The sequence below is a fragment of the Erpetoichthys calabaricus genome, chromosome 18, assembly GCF_900747795.2.
Source record: "Erpetoichthys calabaricus chromosome 18, fErpCal1.3, whole genome shotgun sequence".
NCBI lineage: Eukaryota > Metazoa > Chordata > Cladistia > Polypteriformes > Polypteridae > Erpetoichthys > Erpetoichthys calabaricus.
Window position 1 is genome coordinate 36,276,384 of NC_041411.2, and position 20,056 is coordinate 36,296,439.

Sequence of the window (20,056 nt, forward strand, 5' to 3'; positions counted from 1 at the left end):
AATTAGCAATATAGTACACTTAACAGCATTAAACGAAATTACCACTGACTTGTTCTATAGATATATGAATAGCTACCACCTGATGCAGTCATGTACTTGGGCAGCCCTGAAGCAGTATTAAATCATTTCATGTTTGTCTAGTGGAATCTCAACTTATGGTAGCTGTTGGGAAAAACCAAACTGTGGTAGCATGTATTTTCTCTACCACACATTTTTATTTTTTACTTTACATTTTTTGGTGTCTTATTCACATTACCTTAAATTCATTTTTGTCATTAAAGTACAATATGCAAAAAAGTAAATAGAAGGAAATGGTACTTGATCAGTTCACCAACATATATTTTCTTTTAGGCCAAAAAAAAGAAAAAGTTGGAATTCATGGGTATTTTTGAAATATTTGATTTTTGCTCTTTTTACCTAGACTTTACATGAACACAAATTTTCTAGCTTAACCCTGATATGTACAAAAGAGAAAACACCAGTAAATTCCTCAATGGTTATTATGGGAACCTCGGTATATGTGCGAATTGGGCTATTGACCTTGTTCTTTCTGTGGTGTATCAGCTTGATGTCATTACTACCTCTTAACATATAATACTCTAAGCGGATCCCTGCCATATACTGTATGTATTCAGCTAGTATTTACTTATAGTCTCATCTGCACTGCACAAAGAGGATGCACAAGTCACAGGTTTCTAATTCTGCCAATATAGCAGTGATTGTTGATGGCAAAGCCAGTTAGACTACTGTTCATCCAAGACTTTTTATTATGTTTCACAGCAGCCACTTCAAAATATTAGCACAGTCGGTAAGTAAAGTACTTAAATGACTTTAACTGTCAGATATGCAAGGAAATGTGTGGTGTTTCACCAGTCCTGATTAAAGCCAAAATTTTACAAAGATTTCATATTCCTCATTTTAGGGTGGAGTCACATGTAATAAGGTGAGATTGTTTTATGTTTTCCACAGGATATGTGATCCCTAGCCATGTGACTGAAGAGATGCTGTGGGAGTGCAAACAGCTGGGTGCACATTCTCCTGCCACACTACTGACGACACTCATGTTCTTCAACACAAAGTGAGTTTGCCTGAGAGTGAAGACTAAGACTTTGTGTGTGTTATCTCCCTCACAATTGCCCTTTTTTTTTCAGAAGGTATTAAAATAACAAAAGTAATACATAGTGATGACAATAAAGAAACTTTCTGTGAGGACTGAGAGTGACTCATTTTAGGAAGGAATTATTTGTGTTTTTTTCACGAAGTAGAGTACAGGTAGTCCCCAGGTTACGGACACCCGACCTATAACATACGAACGGGGCCGCAGCTACAACGCATGCGCCTCACTAACTGCCGCTCTGTCATCTTTGGCCCGGGGACACTGCAAGCAGTGGCTGAACAGAGGCTGGAGGAGGTCGATTTCGCTGCTCGCGCAGTGTAGTGTCCGTTGGGCGGCTCCCAGTGGCAAGCGGTTTCACTGCCTGCCCCCTGCTGCAAGTGGTGACCCTGTTGTGGCTGAACGGAGGCCATTAAGGGTGAACGGGGAGGCGGGGGGTAGCATTGTAGTGTGCTCGGATGGCTGCGTGTTGAATGGGGTTGGTGGTGCGGCGGGACACTGCAGGCAGCATACTGTAGTGGAGGTGACTGTTAGGTGGGCTGGTGATGAACCGCTCCTCACTGCCCCCATTCATTCTCAATAGCAAGCCTGCTTGTACTGTTACGCACATAGCAGGAAGTCTATTGTCAGTACAGGGTGGTCCAGAACTAATTCTGCAGATCCAGATCGCCTGGATGACTTTGATTTATGCGGTGACGATTCCAGTTCGGTGCGAAGACGATTCTTCGAGTCGTCAGTTCACACACTTCTCGATGGTCCGGGATTTTTCGGGTGATTTTCTATGTAATAAACTAAATAAGTTATAGCGTAATGAAAATTGCATAATTAGATCTGGACCACCCTATACATCAGACGTGTTGACGACTGGTGCCTAATCTGCTGTGATAGTGTGTACAGTGCTGTACAGAAGAGCTCATCTTAACATTTTGTCTTCACCCTTCAAGAATGTCTCTGAAACACATATCTGATGCAAGTGCTGGTGCTACAGTAAAGAAGAGAAAAACCATCACCATTGAAAATAAAGTAGAAATAATAAAAAGGTCAGAGAGAGGTGAAAACTCCATCATTCATTGGCAGAGCACTTGGTTACAGTCGGTCAACAATAACATTTATTAAAGTAATGTACCTGTTCCGACTTACATACAAATTCAACTTAAGTACAAACCTACAGTCCCTATCTCGTACGTAACCCGGGGACTGCCTATATTTGTATTTAAGACCTGATGCGTTACTATTGTCCTTAAATAACATGGCTAGGCAACATGTTGCTGCTAGGGTCGTTTTTTATATACAAAAACTGTCCCAGCACCTATAATAAAGAAAATAAGGCACAGAGTATTTTTGTAATACTTTATACATACATGTGATGCACTAAAGGTGTCATGTTTTTAGCTAGACATCTGTTAATGTGATGATTAGATGGTATTTGATTATAATTGCTGCATTGTTTTTTTTATGTGTAGTCAAAAATGCAGTTACAATTACTTTTTCACAGAGAACATTAAGATTCCGTACTGTAGAGTGTTGTTACTCTTGAGGTTTATTTCCCACTGAGACAGTATCCTGTTAATTCATGCAGCTACCATTTCCAAATCATTCTTTCTTGCCCTAGAAAGAACAAATGCTGAATTATTCATTATCCTGTTTTCCAGTAATAACTAACCAGTTAGTATGGATTGTCCTTGTATCTAAAGTACATGCTTAATTTTTAATACTTATAATCTTCCATTCTGTTAGCTTCAGATTTATTTAGCTGTGTTAGCCCTGATGGCTTCCAAGATCCTTTTTGGTCTTTTACAATATTGCAGCATCATTGCAGATGCAGCATTGTCCGTAACTGTTCTTCTTGAAATCCTGCAAATTTCTTGCTGCTATACTTGTTGCAATGCCCTCTTACCAAACATGTTAATGTAATTTGTTGTGACCCTTGACTTACCCCACCGCTTTATATTATTGTTTGAAGGTATTTCCTTTTGAAGACAGTAGATCAGCACATGAAGGTTGCATTCTCCAAGGTGCTGCGACACACAAAGAAAAACCCTTCTAACCCCAAAGACAAAAGTACCAGCATCAGATACCTAAAAGGGGTCAGCATGCATCATGTGGGCCAGAAAGGTGACACCCAGTTCCACTTACATTTTTAGGAAGTTTGAGCGAGGTGTAATTGTTTGTAAACAAAAATTTCATAACTGTTCATTTCCTATGTATTTTAGTTACAGATGATATGTATGCTGAGCAAGCAGAGAACCCTGAGAACCCTCTGCGCTGCCCCATTAAGCTCTATGACTTCTACCTCTTCAAATGGTAAGTGTGGCCACATTTCCACAGCACATCACTTCCTCACCTCCAATGGTTGATGTTTTATATTGACAAACTGACTTATGTGGCTGTCTCACAACTTCACTGTCCTTGGTTCAAATCCCAAATCACTTTGTGGAATTAGTGTTTTCTTCCTGTTTGTGATTGTGTTTTTATCTCTGCCTATTTTCTGCATATTTTAAGATATGCCAGTTAGATTGTTAACTGTAAACTGTCCAGATATGAGTGAGTGTGGGTGTGTACATTAAATTATGTGATGGACTGGCTCCCATCGAGGATTTTTTTTATTCTGCTTTGTGTTGTTTGCTTCTGGGTTTCCTGGTTTAATGGGTAAGTGGATGGTCAGTACTTTTTCAGATCTGTGACAGTTCTGAAGAATAACCGTTTATTGCCACTTACCCACACAAGGTCAGAACTTCCTGTATGTGAAGCAGTTCTTGTCACTGGCAGTGTATTGTGCTAATTATTAAGTGACTGGGACAACAAAAAGTGTAAATTAAAGAAATAGTAATAATAAAATGTATTTAAAAAGGTGTAGAAAACCAAAAAGACTTCGGCTATTTGATGTTATTGTGAGAAACAAAAATCACATCTTGTTAACCACATTTTATACATTGTACTACTGGATTTGATCAAATACATCAGCAACCTAGTCTGACTTGAACAGCAATCAGACTCTGTACTCGTACACTTTACATAATCTGCTGCATAAAAAATTGTGGTCATCATCAACTTTAATTCTCATTAAAACATAAACCAATCTTCACAGCTCTTTGGTGTGCAGTATCTGCTTTTCTTTTCCAAAGTCAATTTGGATAGGTGCCACACAAAAAATGCTTAACTACAGTTAGGTCCATAAATATTTGGACAGAGACAACTTTTTTCTAATTTTGGTTCTGTACATTACCATAATGAATTTTAAAGGAAACATCTCAGATGCAGTTGAAGTGCAGACTTTCAGCTTTAATTCAGTGGGGTGAACAAAACGATTGCATAAAAATGTGAGGCAATTAAAGCATTTTTTTTAAACACAATTGGACAAATTAAATAACTGGAAATAAAATGTTCATTTCTAATACTTGGTTGAGAACCCTTTGCTGGCAATGACAGCCTGAAGTCTTGAACTCATGGACATCACCAGATGCTGGGTTTCCTCCTTTTTAATCTCTGCCAGGCCTTTACTGCAGCGGCTTTCAGTTGCTGTTTGTTTGTGGGCCTTTCTGTCTGAAGTTTAGTCTTCAACAAGTGAAATGCATGCTCAATTGGGTTAAGATCAGGTGACTGACTTGGCCATTCAAGAATTTCCCACTTCTTTGCTTTAATAAACTCCTGGGTTGCTTTGGCTGTATGTTTTGGGTCATTGTCCATCTGTATCATGAAACGCCGCCCAATCAATTTGACTGCATTTAGCTGGATTTGAGCACACAGTACGTCTCTGAACACCTCAGAATTCATTCAGCTGCTTCTGTCCTGTGTCACATCATCAATAAACACTAGTGTCCCAGTGCCACTGGCAGCCATGCACGCCCAAGCCATCACACTCCCTCCACCGTGTTTTACAGATGATGTGGTATGCTTTGGATAATGAGTTGTTCCACGCCTTCTCCATACTTTTTTCTTGCCATCATTCTGGTAGAGGTTAATCTTGGTTTCATCTGTCCAAAGAATGTTTTTCCAGAACTGTGCTGGCTTTTTTAGATGTTCTTTAGCAAAGTCCAATCTAGCCTTTCTATTCTTGAGGCTTATGAGTGGCTTGCACCTTGCAGTGCACCCTCTGTATTTACTTTGATGCAGTCTTCTCTTTATGGTAGACTTGGATATTGATACGCCTACCCACTGGAGAGTGTTGTTCACTTGGTTGGCTGTTATGAAGGGGTTTCTCTTCACCATGGAAATGATTCTGCGATCATCCACCACTGTTGTCTTCCATGGATGTCCAGGTCTTTTTGTGTTGCTGAGTTCACCAGTGCTTGCTTTCTTTCTCAGGATGTACCAAACTGTAGATTTTGTAATATTGTAGCAATTTCTCGGATGGGTTTTTTCTGTTTTCGCAGCGTAAAGATGGCTTTTTTCACATGCATGGAGAGCTCCTTTGACTGCATGTTGTCTGTTCACAGCAAAATCTTCCACATGCAAGCACCACACCTCAAATCAACTCCAGGCCTTTTATCTGCTTAATTGATAATGACATAACGACGGACTTGTCCACACCTGCCCATGAAATAGCCTTTGAGTCAATTGTCCAATTACTTTTGAGCTCCTGAAATGAAGGGATTGTGTTAAAAAATGCTTTAGTTGCCTCACATTTTTATGCAATCGTTTTGTTCACCCCACTGAATTAAAGCTGAAAGTCTGCACTTCAACTGCATCGGAGTGGTTTCATTTAAAATTCATTGTGGAAATGTACAGAACCAAAACTAGAAAAAAAGTTGTCTCTGTCCAAATATTTATGGACCTAACTGTAAATATATATTTTTAAAAAGTTATTTTACTCAATAATATTGCGTTTCTTCTTCTTTCGGCTGTTCCTGTTAGGGTTGCCACAGAGGATCAACTTTTTCCATATCTTCCTGTCCTCTGCATCTTTCTCTGTTACATCTGTCACCTGCATGTCCTCTCTCACCACATCCATAAACCTTCTCTTAGGCTTTCCTCTTTTCCTCCTTTTACCAGTATACCCCTCATCTCTTCTCTGCACGTGTCCAAACCAATGCAATCTCACCTCTCTGACTTTCCCACCAAACCATCCAACCTGAGCTGACTCTCTAATGTCCTCATTTGTAATCCTGGCCATCCTTGTCACACCCAATGCAAATCTTCAATCTAAATCTTTAACTCTGCCACCTCCAGCTCTGTCTCCTGTTTTTTGGTCAGTGCTACTGTCTCCAAGCCATGTAACATAGCTGATCTCACTACTGCCCTGTAGAACTTCCCTTTAACTCTTGCTGACACCCGTCTGCCACAAATTTCTCCGGACACTCTTCTCCACTCATTCCACCCTGCCTGCACTCCCTTCTTCACCTCTCTTCTACAATCCCCGTTACTCTGTACTGTTGATCCCAAGTATTTAAATTCCTCCATCTTTGCCAAGTCTATTCTCTGCATCATCACCATTCCACAGACCTCCGTCTCATTTACACACATGTATTCTGTCTTGTTCCTACTGACGTTCATTCCTCTCCGCTCTAGAGCATATCTCCACCTATCCAGGGTCTTCTCAACCTGCTCCCTACTCTCGCTACAGATCACAATGTCATCAGCAAACATTATAGTCCACGGGGACTCCTGTCTAATCTCGTCTGTCAACCTGTCCATCACCATTGCTACCCAGTTATATTGCTAATTTTTTTTTCAATTTGATCAAGTTCAACTTTATTCTTCTGCAATAACCTTTAATGTAGTATTATCCTAGCCAGTTATTCTGTTCAAATTTGATAATGTACTGTTCATCAAATGTTACTCGATGCAGTATTTAATGCATGTGAAGAAATCTGTTTTAAAAATTTACAAATGGTAGATTTTCACCTGAAGAATTTCTTTCTGCATGTTTTACCTCAGATTGAACCAGGCTTGCTAATAAAGACTTTGCCCCTCTATCCTCTTTCACATACTGCTTTCAGAAGTAACATTGTGCATTAATGTCATGCAAGATATTCTCACCAAGACATTAGTTATTTGTGATTGTAAAAACAGTTTGTTTTATTGGAAGTGTGAAAAAAGACATTTGCTGGCTTTTCACCATCAGATTTTGAATAGAAATATTTTGGCTTCTTGCTTGTAAAACAGCAATTACTGTGCCAGATGAAAACAAACAAAATCCATTGTATATTTGCAGTGATCTTGACTTCTGTTAAACTTGAAAGGTTTGTATATTTAGATGCTTCCTGCCCAGAATATGCTATTTCATTCCTTGTAGGGCCTAAGATCGGAACCTAGGGTGAGGCACAGCTGTCAGAACTCTGGACCTTAATAAGCATTTCTTCTAGGACACTTGTCAGCCGTAATTGACAGGAGCAAGAGGGGAGGAGCAGGAACAAGCAATAAGAAAAACTCAGAAATAATCTAAGTGTAAACAAATTACTGAACAGTTTATTACCCAGTTAAACTCAGTTGTAGGAAAATATGGAAGGGTGAGTAGCTTTGCAAATATCTGCTGAAGCTCCAATTCTCCCAATTCTGGATAGACCATATTATCCATAATACATGGGGAAAAAAAAATCTGAATTCTTACATTGGCTATAGCCATTATGTTATAATGTTGAAGCGATGAAACCAGCAACAGATGGCGCTCCAAATTCATGCATTGTCTAGTTCAGCAGTTTCTTTAATTTATTCAATTTTTCTACCTTTCTGGCAGAAAAGCAATTGGCATTACAACATAATTCTTAATATCTTTTTTGACACATTAACAGTATGGATTTTTTTTTTTTAATATATAAAGTTCCCCAAAGCATTTCCTAAGTTATATTGCCAAGTCTGTCCATCAGTCTGTTTGTGCTGCATTTTTTTTTTTCTGTGGGTTTCCTCACAGAGGCCAAAGACATCCAGGTTAGGTGAATTGCCATTGCTAAATTAGTCCTTGTGTACAGTGCATCCGGAAAGTATTCACAGCGCATCACTTTTTCCACATTTTGTTATGTTACAGCCTTATTCCAAAATGGATTAAATTCATTTTTTTCCTCAGAATTCTACACACAACACCCCATAATGACAACGTGAAAAAAGTTTACTTGAGGTTTTTGCAAATTTATTAAAAATAAAAAAAACTGAGAAATCACATGTACATAAGTACAGATTCCAGCCAAATAAAGCAATGTTTTGTTCTGCAAGTACCAGAATTGATTTAAAAATGCATACCCTGATAATGGAAAAAGCTACTTTTTATGTTGTGTAGTATCAGTACATCACAATGTGTAGTGACTACCATATCTGACCATTTAGTGTCTGAGCACCTGGAAAGGTTGCATTTTTTGGTTCTTGAATCTTAAATGTACATCCTATTCTGACAGGAATTTTCAGTGCACAAAATTCAGGAAGTCATTAAATCAATCAATCAAGTAGAATTATTTAATTAGTGGTTAATGTGTTTGATGCACCAGTTTAAATCAAAGCAAAGTTCATCCAACATAGGATCCAGGAAACACTTATGTTGAAAAGTGATAGATATTCTGGTATAAAGTAGTAGCCATGTCGTAATGCATAAATGTAGTATTTTAGGATACACACATTTTAAACTGTTTCCCTTTTCCTTTTAAGTACAAGTCCTCAGATCAGTTAACTTCAGCTAAAGTAGCATCTGCATCAAACCAGCTGCCTGTTGACATTACCTAATGTATTTTATTTTGAGGATTTCAGACCTTTCTTTCAATATGACTGGAAAAATGAAAGGTACTTGTTTCCCTTGTTCATACTAATGATACAATTTTAAGAATCAAGAGTATGATTGTAGCAGATACTGTTTATTTAGTTTCTCTCCACATACACGACTGCCTTTACTCCGCATATCATTAAGGGAAGAACAGAGCAATGCTGCATCCCTGATCTGCAAAACAGTTAAGATGTCACTCTCATTACTGTCTCTGCATGTCATGTTAGTGCCCTGCAGATATGTGGTGTAGATTTATTTGGATGCACCCTCTTTTTATAGGATGGAAATGTCATACATTATTGTATTACATTGTAAGACACATTATTTAAGTGGTAGATGGTAATGTGCTGATACTATACATACATTAAATTGCTGAGATGCATTTCTGTGTGATACAACAAATGTTTATCTTTAATTTTCACCAGTACTAGTACATTTTTTTTTTTTTTTTGGCAGTTACATTTTTGTTTGGTTGCTTTTGATTTGTGCATGTATTTTTCTGTCCCGTGCAGAATGACTGGTAGCTGAAGACTGTTCACTGGTGTGATTCACATGCATAAACATGATCACTTACACTTTCTGTTATTCAACCAATTTTTAGCCATGTCAATCCACTCTTAAGCTGGTTTGTGGAGTGTGAGAAGAGATGTATAGTCATCAGAAAAGACGGTTACAATTATTGACAGAGCCTGCAGACAATGCACAGAACCCATTCCAGGCCAGGTATCAAACCAGGATCTAAGCTCTGTGAGGTTGCAATTCTAGACTTTGTGCCCTTTTTTAAATGGATCACATAGAAATCTGTCAGAATGAAAATAAATTCATTTTGAATTGTTTGAAATCTATGCACACCAGTAAACCCCCGATTCTCTAACGAATCGCAAATAAACGCATGGCAATCACTCTGTGTGTCATATAATCATCGGAGGGATGACAGATGATGGAGGGTGGGAGTGTTGTGGGAGGCTATGGATGTAATTAAATACATATATATGTATGTATATGAAGGCACGGCAGTCAGTCTGTGTTTCATACAATCGTTGGAGGGATGACATACGATGGAGGGTGGCATCGTTTTGGGAGGTTATGGATTTAATGAAATACATATATATGTACCTACATTAATAAATATATTGTAATTACAATAGAAGTGTAAATGTTATTAATTTTGAGTTGTCGCACATATATGTATGAAATATATTTCAGTGTAGAAGCGCGTTGTAGGCGCCTGCATTCATTGTGTCTATCCATGCGGGATCGTGTGTGTATTTGCGCTTGCGTTGTAGGTGCCAGCGTACATATGCTGTGTAGTGTGGACATGTGGGGGGTTCCATACTGTAATACTGGAATGCGATTGAAAGATGCGCTGAATATTGTCGTTTCTGTTGTTAGTTGGTTTGAGCCGTGACTTGTTTCGTTTTTGAGCCGTAACTCCTTTCGCAAGTGCGTTGTAGGCGCGCTCACAGCATGGACCTTTGGTTTGAGCCGCGCGTGGTGTCACAGCATGGACCTTTGGGGATTCCGTATATCCGGTGAGCACCGCGCCCCGTGGTTTGAGACGTGAATCCTTTCGTTTTTGAGCCATGACTCCTTTCGCAAACACGTTGTAGGTGCGCACGTTGTCACAGCATGGACCTTTGGTTTGAGCCTGTGAATCCTTTCGTTTTTGAGCCGTGACTCTTGGTTTGAGCTGCATGCGTTGTCACAGCAGGGATCTTTGGGGATTCGGGGATGCCGTACATCCGGTGAGCCATGTGATTGAAATATGCGCTGAATATTGTCGTTTCTGTTGTTAGTTGATGAGCCCTGCGCCCCGCGGTTTGAGACATGAATCCTTTTGTTTTTGAGCCGTGACTCCTTTCGCAAGCGCGTTGTAGGTGTGCGCGTTGTCACAGCATGGACCTTTGGTTTGAGCGTTGTCACAGCATAGACCTATGCGGTGGTGTGGGCGGTCGCGTCCGGGTGGCCGTACAACCTGGCGTGCACGCTTTACCTGAGGTGTAGTTCACAGGTCGTAGTCCCATTTCTGTGTTTTCTTTGGTTTGAGCCGCGACTCCTTTCGCAAGCGCGTTGTAGGCGCGCGCGTTGTCACAGCATGGACCTTTGGTTTGAGCCGTGACTCCTTTCGCAAGCGCGTTGTCACAGCATGGACCTTTGGGGTTTCCGTACATCCGGTGAGCCCTGCGCCCATCTGGTTTATAACCTTCGGTTAGTAATATGGATAATGTCCATTATCAAACTTACTAATCCAGTGTATTATTTACTTTCTTTTCTTTAGCCCCCAGAGTGTGAAGGGACGGAATGACACCTTTTACTTGACCCCTGAACCTGTGGTGGCCCCTAACAGTCCAATCTGGTACTCAACGCAGCCAATCAGCAGAGAGCAACTGGAACACATGCTGACGCGAATTTTAATGGTGCGAGAGATCCAGGAGGCAATCGCTTTAGCATCAGGGAGTCTGCACTAAGGGAGGAAAGGGGGAACTTCACTCAGCACCTCTCCCACATCATTACCCAGCCTTCTCTTACGAATTCTGCCAAAACAAACCCATGGACTCGATTGTTCGAGACAGGTGCAGACAAGATGTTACCTGAAATTTTTTTTCTTTTTCATTTTAAATCTGGGTAGATCTCATAGGGGGTAAATCTGTTATGGCTCCATCCAAGAGAAAAGAAAAATACATTGAAGAAAGTACAACAAACCTCCTCTGCATTTCTGTGAGTATTTAAGAATGTCTAGAGGTTTGACATCTTCGTGCAAGGGTGTATTTTTTTTTATGTGATGGGCTGGCTTAATTAAGATAACAAACAGCAGGGAAGTGCTGGGCTCACTCTTTGCTGTATTATGGAATGGGGGAGGCGTTGGAGTTGAGTAAGTAATGCCAACAGACTCCTTGGATCGACCCAGAGGAGACGTGAAGATGCAGAATTACTAGAGGACACTGCAGCTATCTCATGAAGGCCTTCAGAAAAGGACCGGACAGCAGACGGTGTGGAAGGGGAATGTCAAAGGACCTGATGTATGGCAAACAGATGCACTTGTGGAGGCGGAGGGCAAAAGAAGGAAAAGACGAAAGACTGCAGTTTAAAGGTGTGCGTTCTGGACGGCTTTTTTGGTTTTTTTTTTTTTTTTTTTTTTTTTTTTAAAGGAAATGATAAACTGTTTCTCCATTTTTGGCCTCCTTATTATCCTTACCCCCCAAGCACCCCCCCCCAACCCCCCCCCCCCCCCCCCCCCCCAGTACACACAAACTGATGTCACATGCAAAGATGATAAACTCTAAACAGCTGGGCTTCAGAACTCTAATTGTAACATACACGCCTGTATTATACGTGATAAGAGACCACTTTTTTCCCTCTTTTTTTTCTCATATATGTATTCGTATTTAGTCGTTTATCAAGAATGACAAGCACGTCTTTTCAAACAAGCCTTTTTGTACAGTGAGTGGGTGTGCCTTTTCTTGTATTATTCAAATATTAGGGATTCTTCAGCCTTTGTCATTTGCAGTTTTTTTTTTGGTTGTCTTGTTGTTTCTAACCATCTGTCTCCTCTTTTGCAGACCTTTTTTGTTTCACTAGAGACTGATATTGTAAAAAAAAAAAAAAGTGAGATAGACTTCATAGAACATTCATCTTAGGAGATCAGCCCTTATACAATACCATTTAATAAAAACAAAAAAGCCTTATTTATTGAAGGGTGCCAAGAATCAGCCTTCAGTGAGGTTGACTGGAGAGATTTTCTGATAGAAGAGCTCACAAATCTGTTTTTCATACTGGTGCCAGTTGCTACTTTTGTGCTTTATGGGGTTGTGTAGCTCATCTCACAAAATTTAGAAAATGTGCACCATATTTTGAGGGGCATGAGTAAAAAAAATACATCAGGGCAATAGTAATTGGATATTGTCATTATTGAGTAACGTCAGAAATTAATTTGCTTTTAACAGTATGTCAGACCTTTTTGGTAAGATGTTTTTACTTGAGTCGTCTTGTCTCACACTTGCGGGGGGGAAAAATATTTTAAAAGGACAGATGTGTTATGATACACTTTGCCTTTCTTCCCATGGTGCTCCTTCAGCAGTTAGTGGGAATAGTTAAATATACCCCCCATAGTGCTTGGAAAAATGTTTGTTGCCAATACTTAAAAAAAGAAAAAAAATTGCAATATACAGTAAATGTTCTTCCTCAAGTAGTGCAATAGATTTTCAATATTGCAGTTATTTCATTTTGTCAGGGCTGTTTTGATCTTCTTGGTTTTGCACTGCTGAAAATCACACCGTTCCCTGCATCTCTCCAGTGTGTGACTTTTGCTGCCCAGTATTCCTTTGATTTTTAGGAGTCCAGTGAAGGTCTTTTGTTTTCTGAGGCAGGGCATTCTCCTGCAATGATACCTGCAGCAGCCTGGTCTTATGTCTCAAAGCTGGCACACATTGCCTGCTTTCTGTATTTACCTTCCTTAGTATAAATGGGTAACTGGATTAAGCTTCATATTTTTATTGTACTTATTTTTTTACATATTCAACAATTCCAGAAGTTGCTTATTCACTTAAATTTGATTTTATTAGAGGCTAAATAAAAAATTCAGCCTTTGCTTGCTGTCCTGATGCCTCTTCCACTGACTTCTGGAGTAGACAATTGTGCAAAAACACATACTGCTCCTGCAGAGAAGCAAAAATCAGAACAGTTCAGTTGACATGTGTAGTTGGTTTGCTGGAAAATTATACCGTTTGGAGCTGAATGTTTTAGGACAAAACATAGATTGCTTAAGGTTAAAAGAACCATCTTGAACTTAGAAATCATTAAGTGCAGCCTGGCCTATTATTAAAAACCAATTCTTGGCATTGCTACCATGATTGAGCAAGCCAAGTGTACTGCCACCGCATGTTACTTAGATACCTAATAACAAGAGAAGCTGTTCATGCAGTCCTTACCAAGTTTTGCACCATAAGACATCGGTTATTTCTCATCTTGTAAACAATTTCGGTCACATTGATGCTTCCTGTTAGTTTTCTCTGTTGCAGAGCCCAGTCCAACGCAATGAATGTACCGCTACGTCCCACGCCTGCACTGATAAAGCAAACAACTCCGAGCTCACCAAATTCCTTCCTTGCACTTTTCATAAAGCCCTGCAAGTCTCTGATTAAGGCTTTACTCACCTGCAATGCACTAAAGGTGGACTTCCTGTTCTTATCTTGTCCAGGTGCTCTCGAACAAGTTCAGCAAAAGAAGTCAGTGATGCTGGGCTAACTGGAACACCTCGATCAGGCCAAGCTGTATAGTGAAAGTGACACACCTTTCTTTCTACTTGAGATATACTCTGTAATGGAAAAAAAAGGTCTAGCCACTGCTCCTCTGTAATATTAAAGTCAGAAAATTCTGCCAATTTCACTTGCTTATCTCCCAATGCTCCTAATCCCACCCTTGATCAATTTTAAAGGGAACTTACATGAGTAAGGTTTAGCATAGTAATAGTCCAGTCTGAAGAGCGCTCCTCTGTCACTCTTCTTACTTGAATCTGACCACCGACCACCGGAGAGTCAGCTGAAGGCCAGTAGGCTGCACACAATTCCTGTAAAACAATCCGGAGATGTATCTCATGGGGTTAGCGGTCTTAAGGAGTCTGGTCAAAGTACTGCCAAATGCTGCTAATGTCTGGACACCTTTTCCTGGCTTCTTGTGTCTTTCAGACAAAAACAGGAACAGTTTTAAAACCTGCATAAAGCCATACTAGCAGGACACTTCAGAGTAGCGAACGCTAGATACACAAAATTGTGGTTAGTAGTTGAATACAAAATAGTTTTACTGAAACACCAGACCTCCATGCGAGTTCTCTCTGTGTTGCAGTTATGATCTAACTGAGTCAAAACGTTATATTTTGTATAACTGCCTGCCTCTTGTCCATTTGGAATGGGAATAACATGCAGCACAATAATCTTAATGAAAAGTTAAAATGATGCAGATTAAGACTAATGTTGGTGTCCAAATGTGCTCAGATGTTTGTGGCTTGGATCTTCCCACCAGCCTAGATTGCTCACCTTGCCATGCTCCATGCACAGTGTCAGCATAACTATGCTCTGCACGTCATACTCCCATATCATCCTCCAAAAATCCTCTATGGTCGCTGCCAGCGGTCCCTGAGTGGAGATGTACTCGTGCTCTTTGCTGAATCCCTGGTTAAAAGAGGTGAGCATCAGAGCAGAACAGCATCATGAATGGTGACGCACCAAGCATAATAGGCAGATTTGTAAATTGGAGACCAAGTAGCACTGTGCACCATCTAAAGTGATACATGCTTCATTTTGTGTTTACATGGTCAGGATGAGGTGTTCTTTCCCCAAAGCACCATGGCTGTAATAATACCTGCATCTTGATAATGATCTTGTGCCCTGGAACACCATGGGCAGAACTTTATATCATGTCAATGAGCCTGCAAAAATACCAGTTCCAAAGAAGCAGGACCTACGGGAATGAAGCTGGCATTGATGTAGTCTGAGCTGGGGTTGCCATCCTTAATGGTCAGCTTCACTCTTGTGTGGTCATCTGACAAGAGAAGGAAAGGAGGGTCACAGTGTGGAGGTTGACTACTGATGAAACAAAATTGGGATTGAGTGGAATATGCATAGCAAAAACAAATCTTATGGTTTAGAACTCCAAAAGCTGTTAGTGTTAAACAGTGAATAAATTGTTTCAGTTATGTCTGGAATTAAGTGGGTTGAAAATCTGGCTATGAATTTAACATTTCCATTTTAGGGCCCCAGTTATTTGAGGCTCATTCCAGTAACATTGAATGCAAGGTGAGAACCAACCCTAGAAAAGGCACTCTTCCATCTGTTTACCTCACAACTTACCAGCTAACTAAACTGGCACATGATTGGTGTTTAGAAGTAAAGTACTATAGGGGTGAAAAGGGCACTGAACGGGGGTAGGGGGGTTGGGGGGCTGAGATTGGACCATTAACTGACTAGAATATCCAGAATAATAGAATTAAAAGCTGAGCTATAGTCAATTAAAAGCATCCTCACATACAGTAGCTCCCCTGCTGTTCCAAATGGCTCAGCACAGTGTGGAGAGCTATGGCTATGGCATCCTTGGAAAGCAAAGTGGTGTGTGTCTCAAAAGATGTGAGATGTAAGTGCTATTGGGCAATAATCATTGATACCGTCGGTGGCTGATTTCTTGGGAACAGGAATGATGGTGGCTGACTTCAGATAGATAGATAGATAGATAGGATGGGATGAAGGCTTGTCTCAGGCAGTGGTTGAAGATGCAGGTTCAAACATGAGAGCTGGTCAGCGCACACTTTTAGGAGTGTCTTGGGACCAGTAGCATTCCTCAGGTTCACTGACTTTAGTACACACCTCACTTGATGCTTCCGTAAAGTAAATGCCTGGCCGCTAGAGTCGAAGGGAGAGGCCAACAGAGTGAATCGTTTTTAAATTACCAATAGGATATGAATAAAAAGAAAAAATGACTAGTCGTGGTGGACTATAATGTAATGGCAGTGATGCCTTGCCAAATAAGAGGCTGGAAGCCATGCAAAGACATTCTGCTCTGCTCAAACTTTATAGCCATTATACATGTAGATCCAGGATGGTGATGCATACATACACATACACACACACACACAGCAGATGCCAGGGTACTACACCAGCCCATACTATGTTCCTGCCCCTTGCCATGAAAATGGATAAAATTGGGTACTTACAAGGCAAGACAGTTAGCCACCGGTTTTTTCTTTTATTGGCTGGGTGCTCAGCTGCAGATTTCTTGTACCTCTCTCCGACATTCTTTAGCTCCTGCGTCAAAGTACAGAAACATTATTATATTTAGTGGGGACTTGACTCTGCTAATACATCATGAGATCAACTGTGCTTGTGGACATAATGCAAATGCCCAATCCATCAATGAGGGGGCATCCTAACATCTGCTTAAATCATTTACCTCAAACTCCTTCTGGAATCCCTCATTTGAATTTGCTGCCAGTCTCTCGCAGTGCTGTCGAAAGTCCTGAAGTGGAATCGGCTGCCATTTTGATCTGCTAAAAGAAAAGAAGCAAGCTTAATTGTTGGTAACGATGGCAGGACCTGTTCATTGGCATGGGTCTTCATAGCATCCAGTTTCTAATTCAGTTTGATTTTGAAAATCTTCTTAGAGCCACTTTCCTTCACTATGAAGTTCATAAAGAGGATTTTTTCAAGGGCAGCATGTTGAGGCAGCAGTTAGCACTGCTACTCCAATGCTCCATGGTTCAATTTCCAGTTGTACAGTGTGCATGATCTGTGTGATTCTACTTCCACTTGCCGGAGATCGATGTGTTAGGCTGGATGATTCCTTTTTGTTGGCCCATAATGAGTGAGAGTGCCCTATGGTGGACTGGTGTCCTGGATTCCCTATGCTCCTGTAATGGAATAAGCAATTTTTCAAAATGGATAAAATAATATAGGTGGCATGATCTAATAGGCTGGCACCCCGTCTAAGGTTGGTTCCTGATGCTTCTGGGGTAGGGTCCAGAATTTGAATTTGTATTGTTACTATAACCTGTGCATCCCATCTCCTCCAATGTCAGTAGCAATTTGCATGTTCTTCCACGTCTACATCTACAGACCTGAATGTTAGGTTGTTGGCTAGAAATGAGCTAGTGTACCCTTTGGCATTCGGGCCTGCTTTCTGAATGCCCAATAGGCTCCTCCTCCCTGGTGTTTCTGCCTGCTTTCTGAATGCCCAATAGGCTCCTCCTCCCTGGTGTTTCTGCCTGCTTTCTGAATGCCCAATAGGCTCCTCCTCCCTGGTGTTTCTGCCTGCTTTCTGAATGCCTAATAGGCTCCTCCTCCCTGGTGTTTCTGCCTACTTTCTGAATGCCCAATAGGCTCCTCCTCCCTGGTGTTTCTGCCTACTTTCTGAATGCCCAATAGGCTCCTCCTCCCTGGTGTTTCTGCTAGCTTTCTGAATGCCCAATAGGCTCCTCCTCCCTGGTGTTCAGGCCTGCTTTCTGAATGCCCAGTAGGCTCCTCCTCCCTGTTTGGGTCTGCTTTCTAAATGGCCAATAGGCTCCTCCTCCCTGGTGTTCGGGCCTGCTTTCTGAATGCCCAGTTGGCTCCTCCTCCCTGGTGTTTCTGCCTGCTTTCTGAATGCCCAATATGCTCCTCCTTTCTGGTGTTCAGGCCTGCTTTCTGAATGCCCAATAGGCTCCTTCTCCCTGGTGTCTGGGCCTGCTTTCTGAATTCCATTATAGGCTCCTTCTACCTACACCCCACAGTAGATGAAGCTGGTTCACAAAAGTCAAATACATAATCTTAAATGCTCATTTTACAAATTTCCAGCATGCACATGGCTGTCACCTTCCCCCACCTTCTCCTCTCTCATCACCCCCCATTAGTTTAGTCATGCTACTTTACTCCTAACTTCTTCACTGCCTGCTAATGTCGGTGTTTGCTGAATCGTCATGCTCTTAGAAGAAGTGGCTTCAAGCTGGCCTTCATGAGAACTACACTCCCTTGATTGACCAGGTAAATACGTGGGGAGCCCCTAGAGAATTTGCTGCTTTTTCTCCCCTTATGTGAGCAGGTCACCCTTGCTCTGTTTCCAAGCACATCACTAGGAGACAGAAGGCGAGCCCAGGCAGCGATGAAGCTGCACAAGCACATGCTACCCTGGCCCTTTGCTCCTCACGGCAGCCCCTGCTGACCATCTTGGGACGGCTCAAGAATGCTGAGTAACGGTACAGACAGAGGAGGCTGCCTTCCCTTTGGTTGAGGAGGGATGCCCACTAACCCTGGCCTACTGTCCTACCGGAAGTGAAAGATCAGGAAACGAGAGTGTTAAAAGGGTACCTTGGTTCTGTGGAGTCTCTCATTCTCCTCCGGCTGAGCTGCAAGTTGACGTGCCGGGCCTGTTCTCTCTCCGCTTTCAGCTTGAGAGCTATTTGCCCTGAAGGAATGGGGTGGACTTGGGTGGATCCTACTTTGCTCTGCGTTTTTCCAGCCCCACCTCTGCTGCTTGAGCTTACTGCAGACGTCTAGGCCGCTCTTAACATCTGTGCATCAGGCCTTCCTTGGGGGACTCCTAACATAAGGAGGGGGGTGCGGCTTGCATGACTGCCATTGAGCTGATTATCTCAAGCCCCCTTCACCAGTTGCAGATCAGTCCTATTAAACTCTTTTACACCGAGCGAGTCTGAAACCAAAGAGCAGCGGAAAAGGGTTTTAGAAAGTATGTGTGCAAGTCCACACAAGCACGCTGTTCAATCCCCTGGAGGCACTGACAAGAAACAAAAACACCTTGTTTTCTTCCAGACTGGGGAAAAGAAATTATTTTGTGTGGAAATCAGAAAGAAATGAGCCCCCAGTTTCTGGCCCAGTGAGCATTCTGGAAATTTCTGTGACAAAGGAAAAAAAAAAACAAATTCTCACCTTCAAACCAAAACCGGCTCAACCCTTTGTGTACAATATGAAGATGTGCCTCTCCAAACCTGAAAATCCAGCCTTTGTTGTCATGACAACTGATACCTGCCCACTGTAAGTCACAGGTGTGGGGCGTGGCTGTCTGCCTTCAGGTGATCTCCATCAAGGAAATTAGGGAGACGTCTCGCCTCATCTCACCTCGTGCTTGTGTATTGTTATGGCTGCTTTATAGCGCCCCACATGTGCACATGGACAGCCACTTTATGCAAAGAGACTCACCAGCTCAGCACAAGGAGAAGAAATGGTTAAGCTGCACCTGTGCCAATCACCAAAGCAGTTGCCCGCTTGCCGTGCTGTGTTAGTGGGAGGCAACCCCTCTCAGCTGCTAACCCCTATGGGAACATGGCACTCACCCACATCTGGTGCTCTTGCTGCTATACTTTGACTATATTATCATGGAAATTCCTATGTTCATTATTTTGGTACATCTATGCTCAGAGGTGGGTAGTAATGAGTTACATTTACTCTGTTACATTTACTTGAGTAAATTTTTAAAAAATTGTACTTCTAAGAGTAGTTTTACTGCACCATACTTTTTACTTTTACTTGAGTACATTTGTGAAGAAGTAACACTACTCTTACACCGCTACATTGGGCAACACTCGACTTGTTACTTTTTTCCCATTTACACATTAGATACGCTTATATGTTTGCGAGAGAGAAGTCGCCAGTGGAGCTACTGCATGACTGTTTCACCAATCAGACGTAGCAACAATAATCACATGACTCTGTTTCACCAATCAGATGTAGCCATGCAGTCACATGGCCACACACAAACTTCCTGCGTCTGCATCCTGT

The 20,056-nt window shown here is 41.5% G+C and overlaps 2 protein-coding genes across 4 annotated transcripts in view; one reads left to right on the forward strand and one right to left on the reverse strand.

Moving 5' to 3' along the window:
* Nucleotides 1–12,292, forward strand: part of LOC114669197 (transcriptional regulator QRICH1-like) — a 59,310-nt gene extending 47,018 nt beyond the window's left edge. The window contains exons 8-11 of the mRNA XM_028825371.2: nt 970–1,078; nt 3,078–3,229; nt 3,328–3,418; nt 11,080–12,292. Of these exons, the coding sequence (XP_028681204.1) occupies nt 970–1,078; nt 3,078–3,229; nt 3,328–3,418; nt 11,080–11,269 (542 nt within the window). The 3' untranslated portion in view covers nt 11,270–12,292. The remainder of the gene's footprint in view (nt 1–969; nt 1,079–3,077; nt 3,230–3,327; nt 3,419–11,079) is intronic.
* Nucleotides 12,293–13,277: 985 nt separating this feature from the next.
* LOC114669198 (receptor-type tyrosine-protein phosphatase H-like) lies at nt 13,278–19,112 on the reverse strand. 3 transcript variants are annotated; one of them, XM_028825373.2, is made up of 9 exons: nt 18,629–19,106; nt 16,740–16,833; nt 16,504–16,594; nt 15,262–15,338; nt 14,834–14,968; nt 14,245–14,367; nt 13,955–14,115; nt 13,730–13,865; nt 13,278–13,456 (listed from the first exon to the last, which is right to left on the reverse strand). In XM_028825373.2, the coding sequence occupies exons 1-9, from the start codon at nt 18,649–18,651 to the stop codon at nt 13,367–13,369; spliced, it is 930 nt and encodes a 309-aa protein (XP_028681206.2). In that variant the 5' UTR covers nt 18,652–19,106; the 3' UTR covers nt 13,278–13,366. The 3 variants fall into 3 exon arrangements, 2 of the variants coding, with proteins under 2 accessions (XP_028681206.2, XP_028681205.2); XM_028825372.2 differs by having other exon boundaries at nt 16,740–16,836; nt 18,629–19,105; XR_007933913.1 differs by having other exon boundaries at nt 13,378–13,456; nt 13,730–13,860; nt 16,740–16,836; nt 18,629–19,112.
* Between the last annotated feature and the right edge of the window lie 944 nt (nt 19,113–20,056).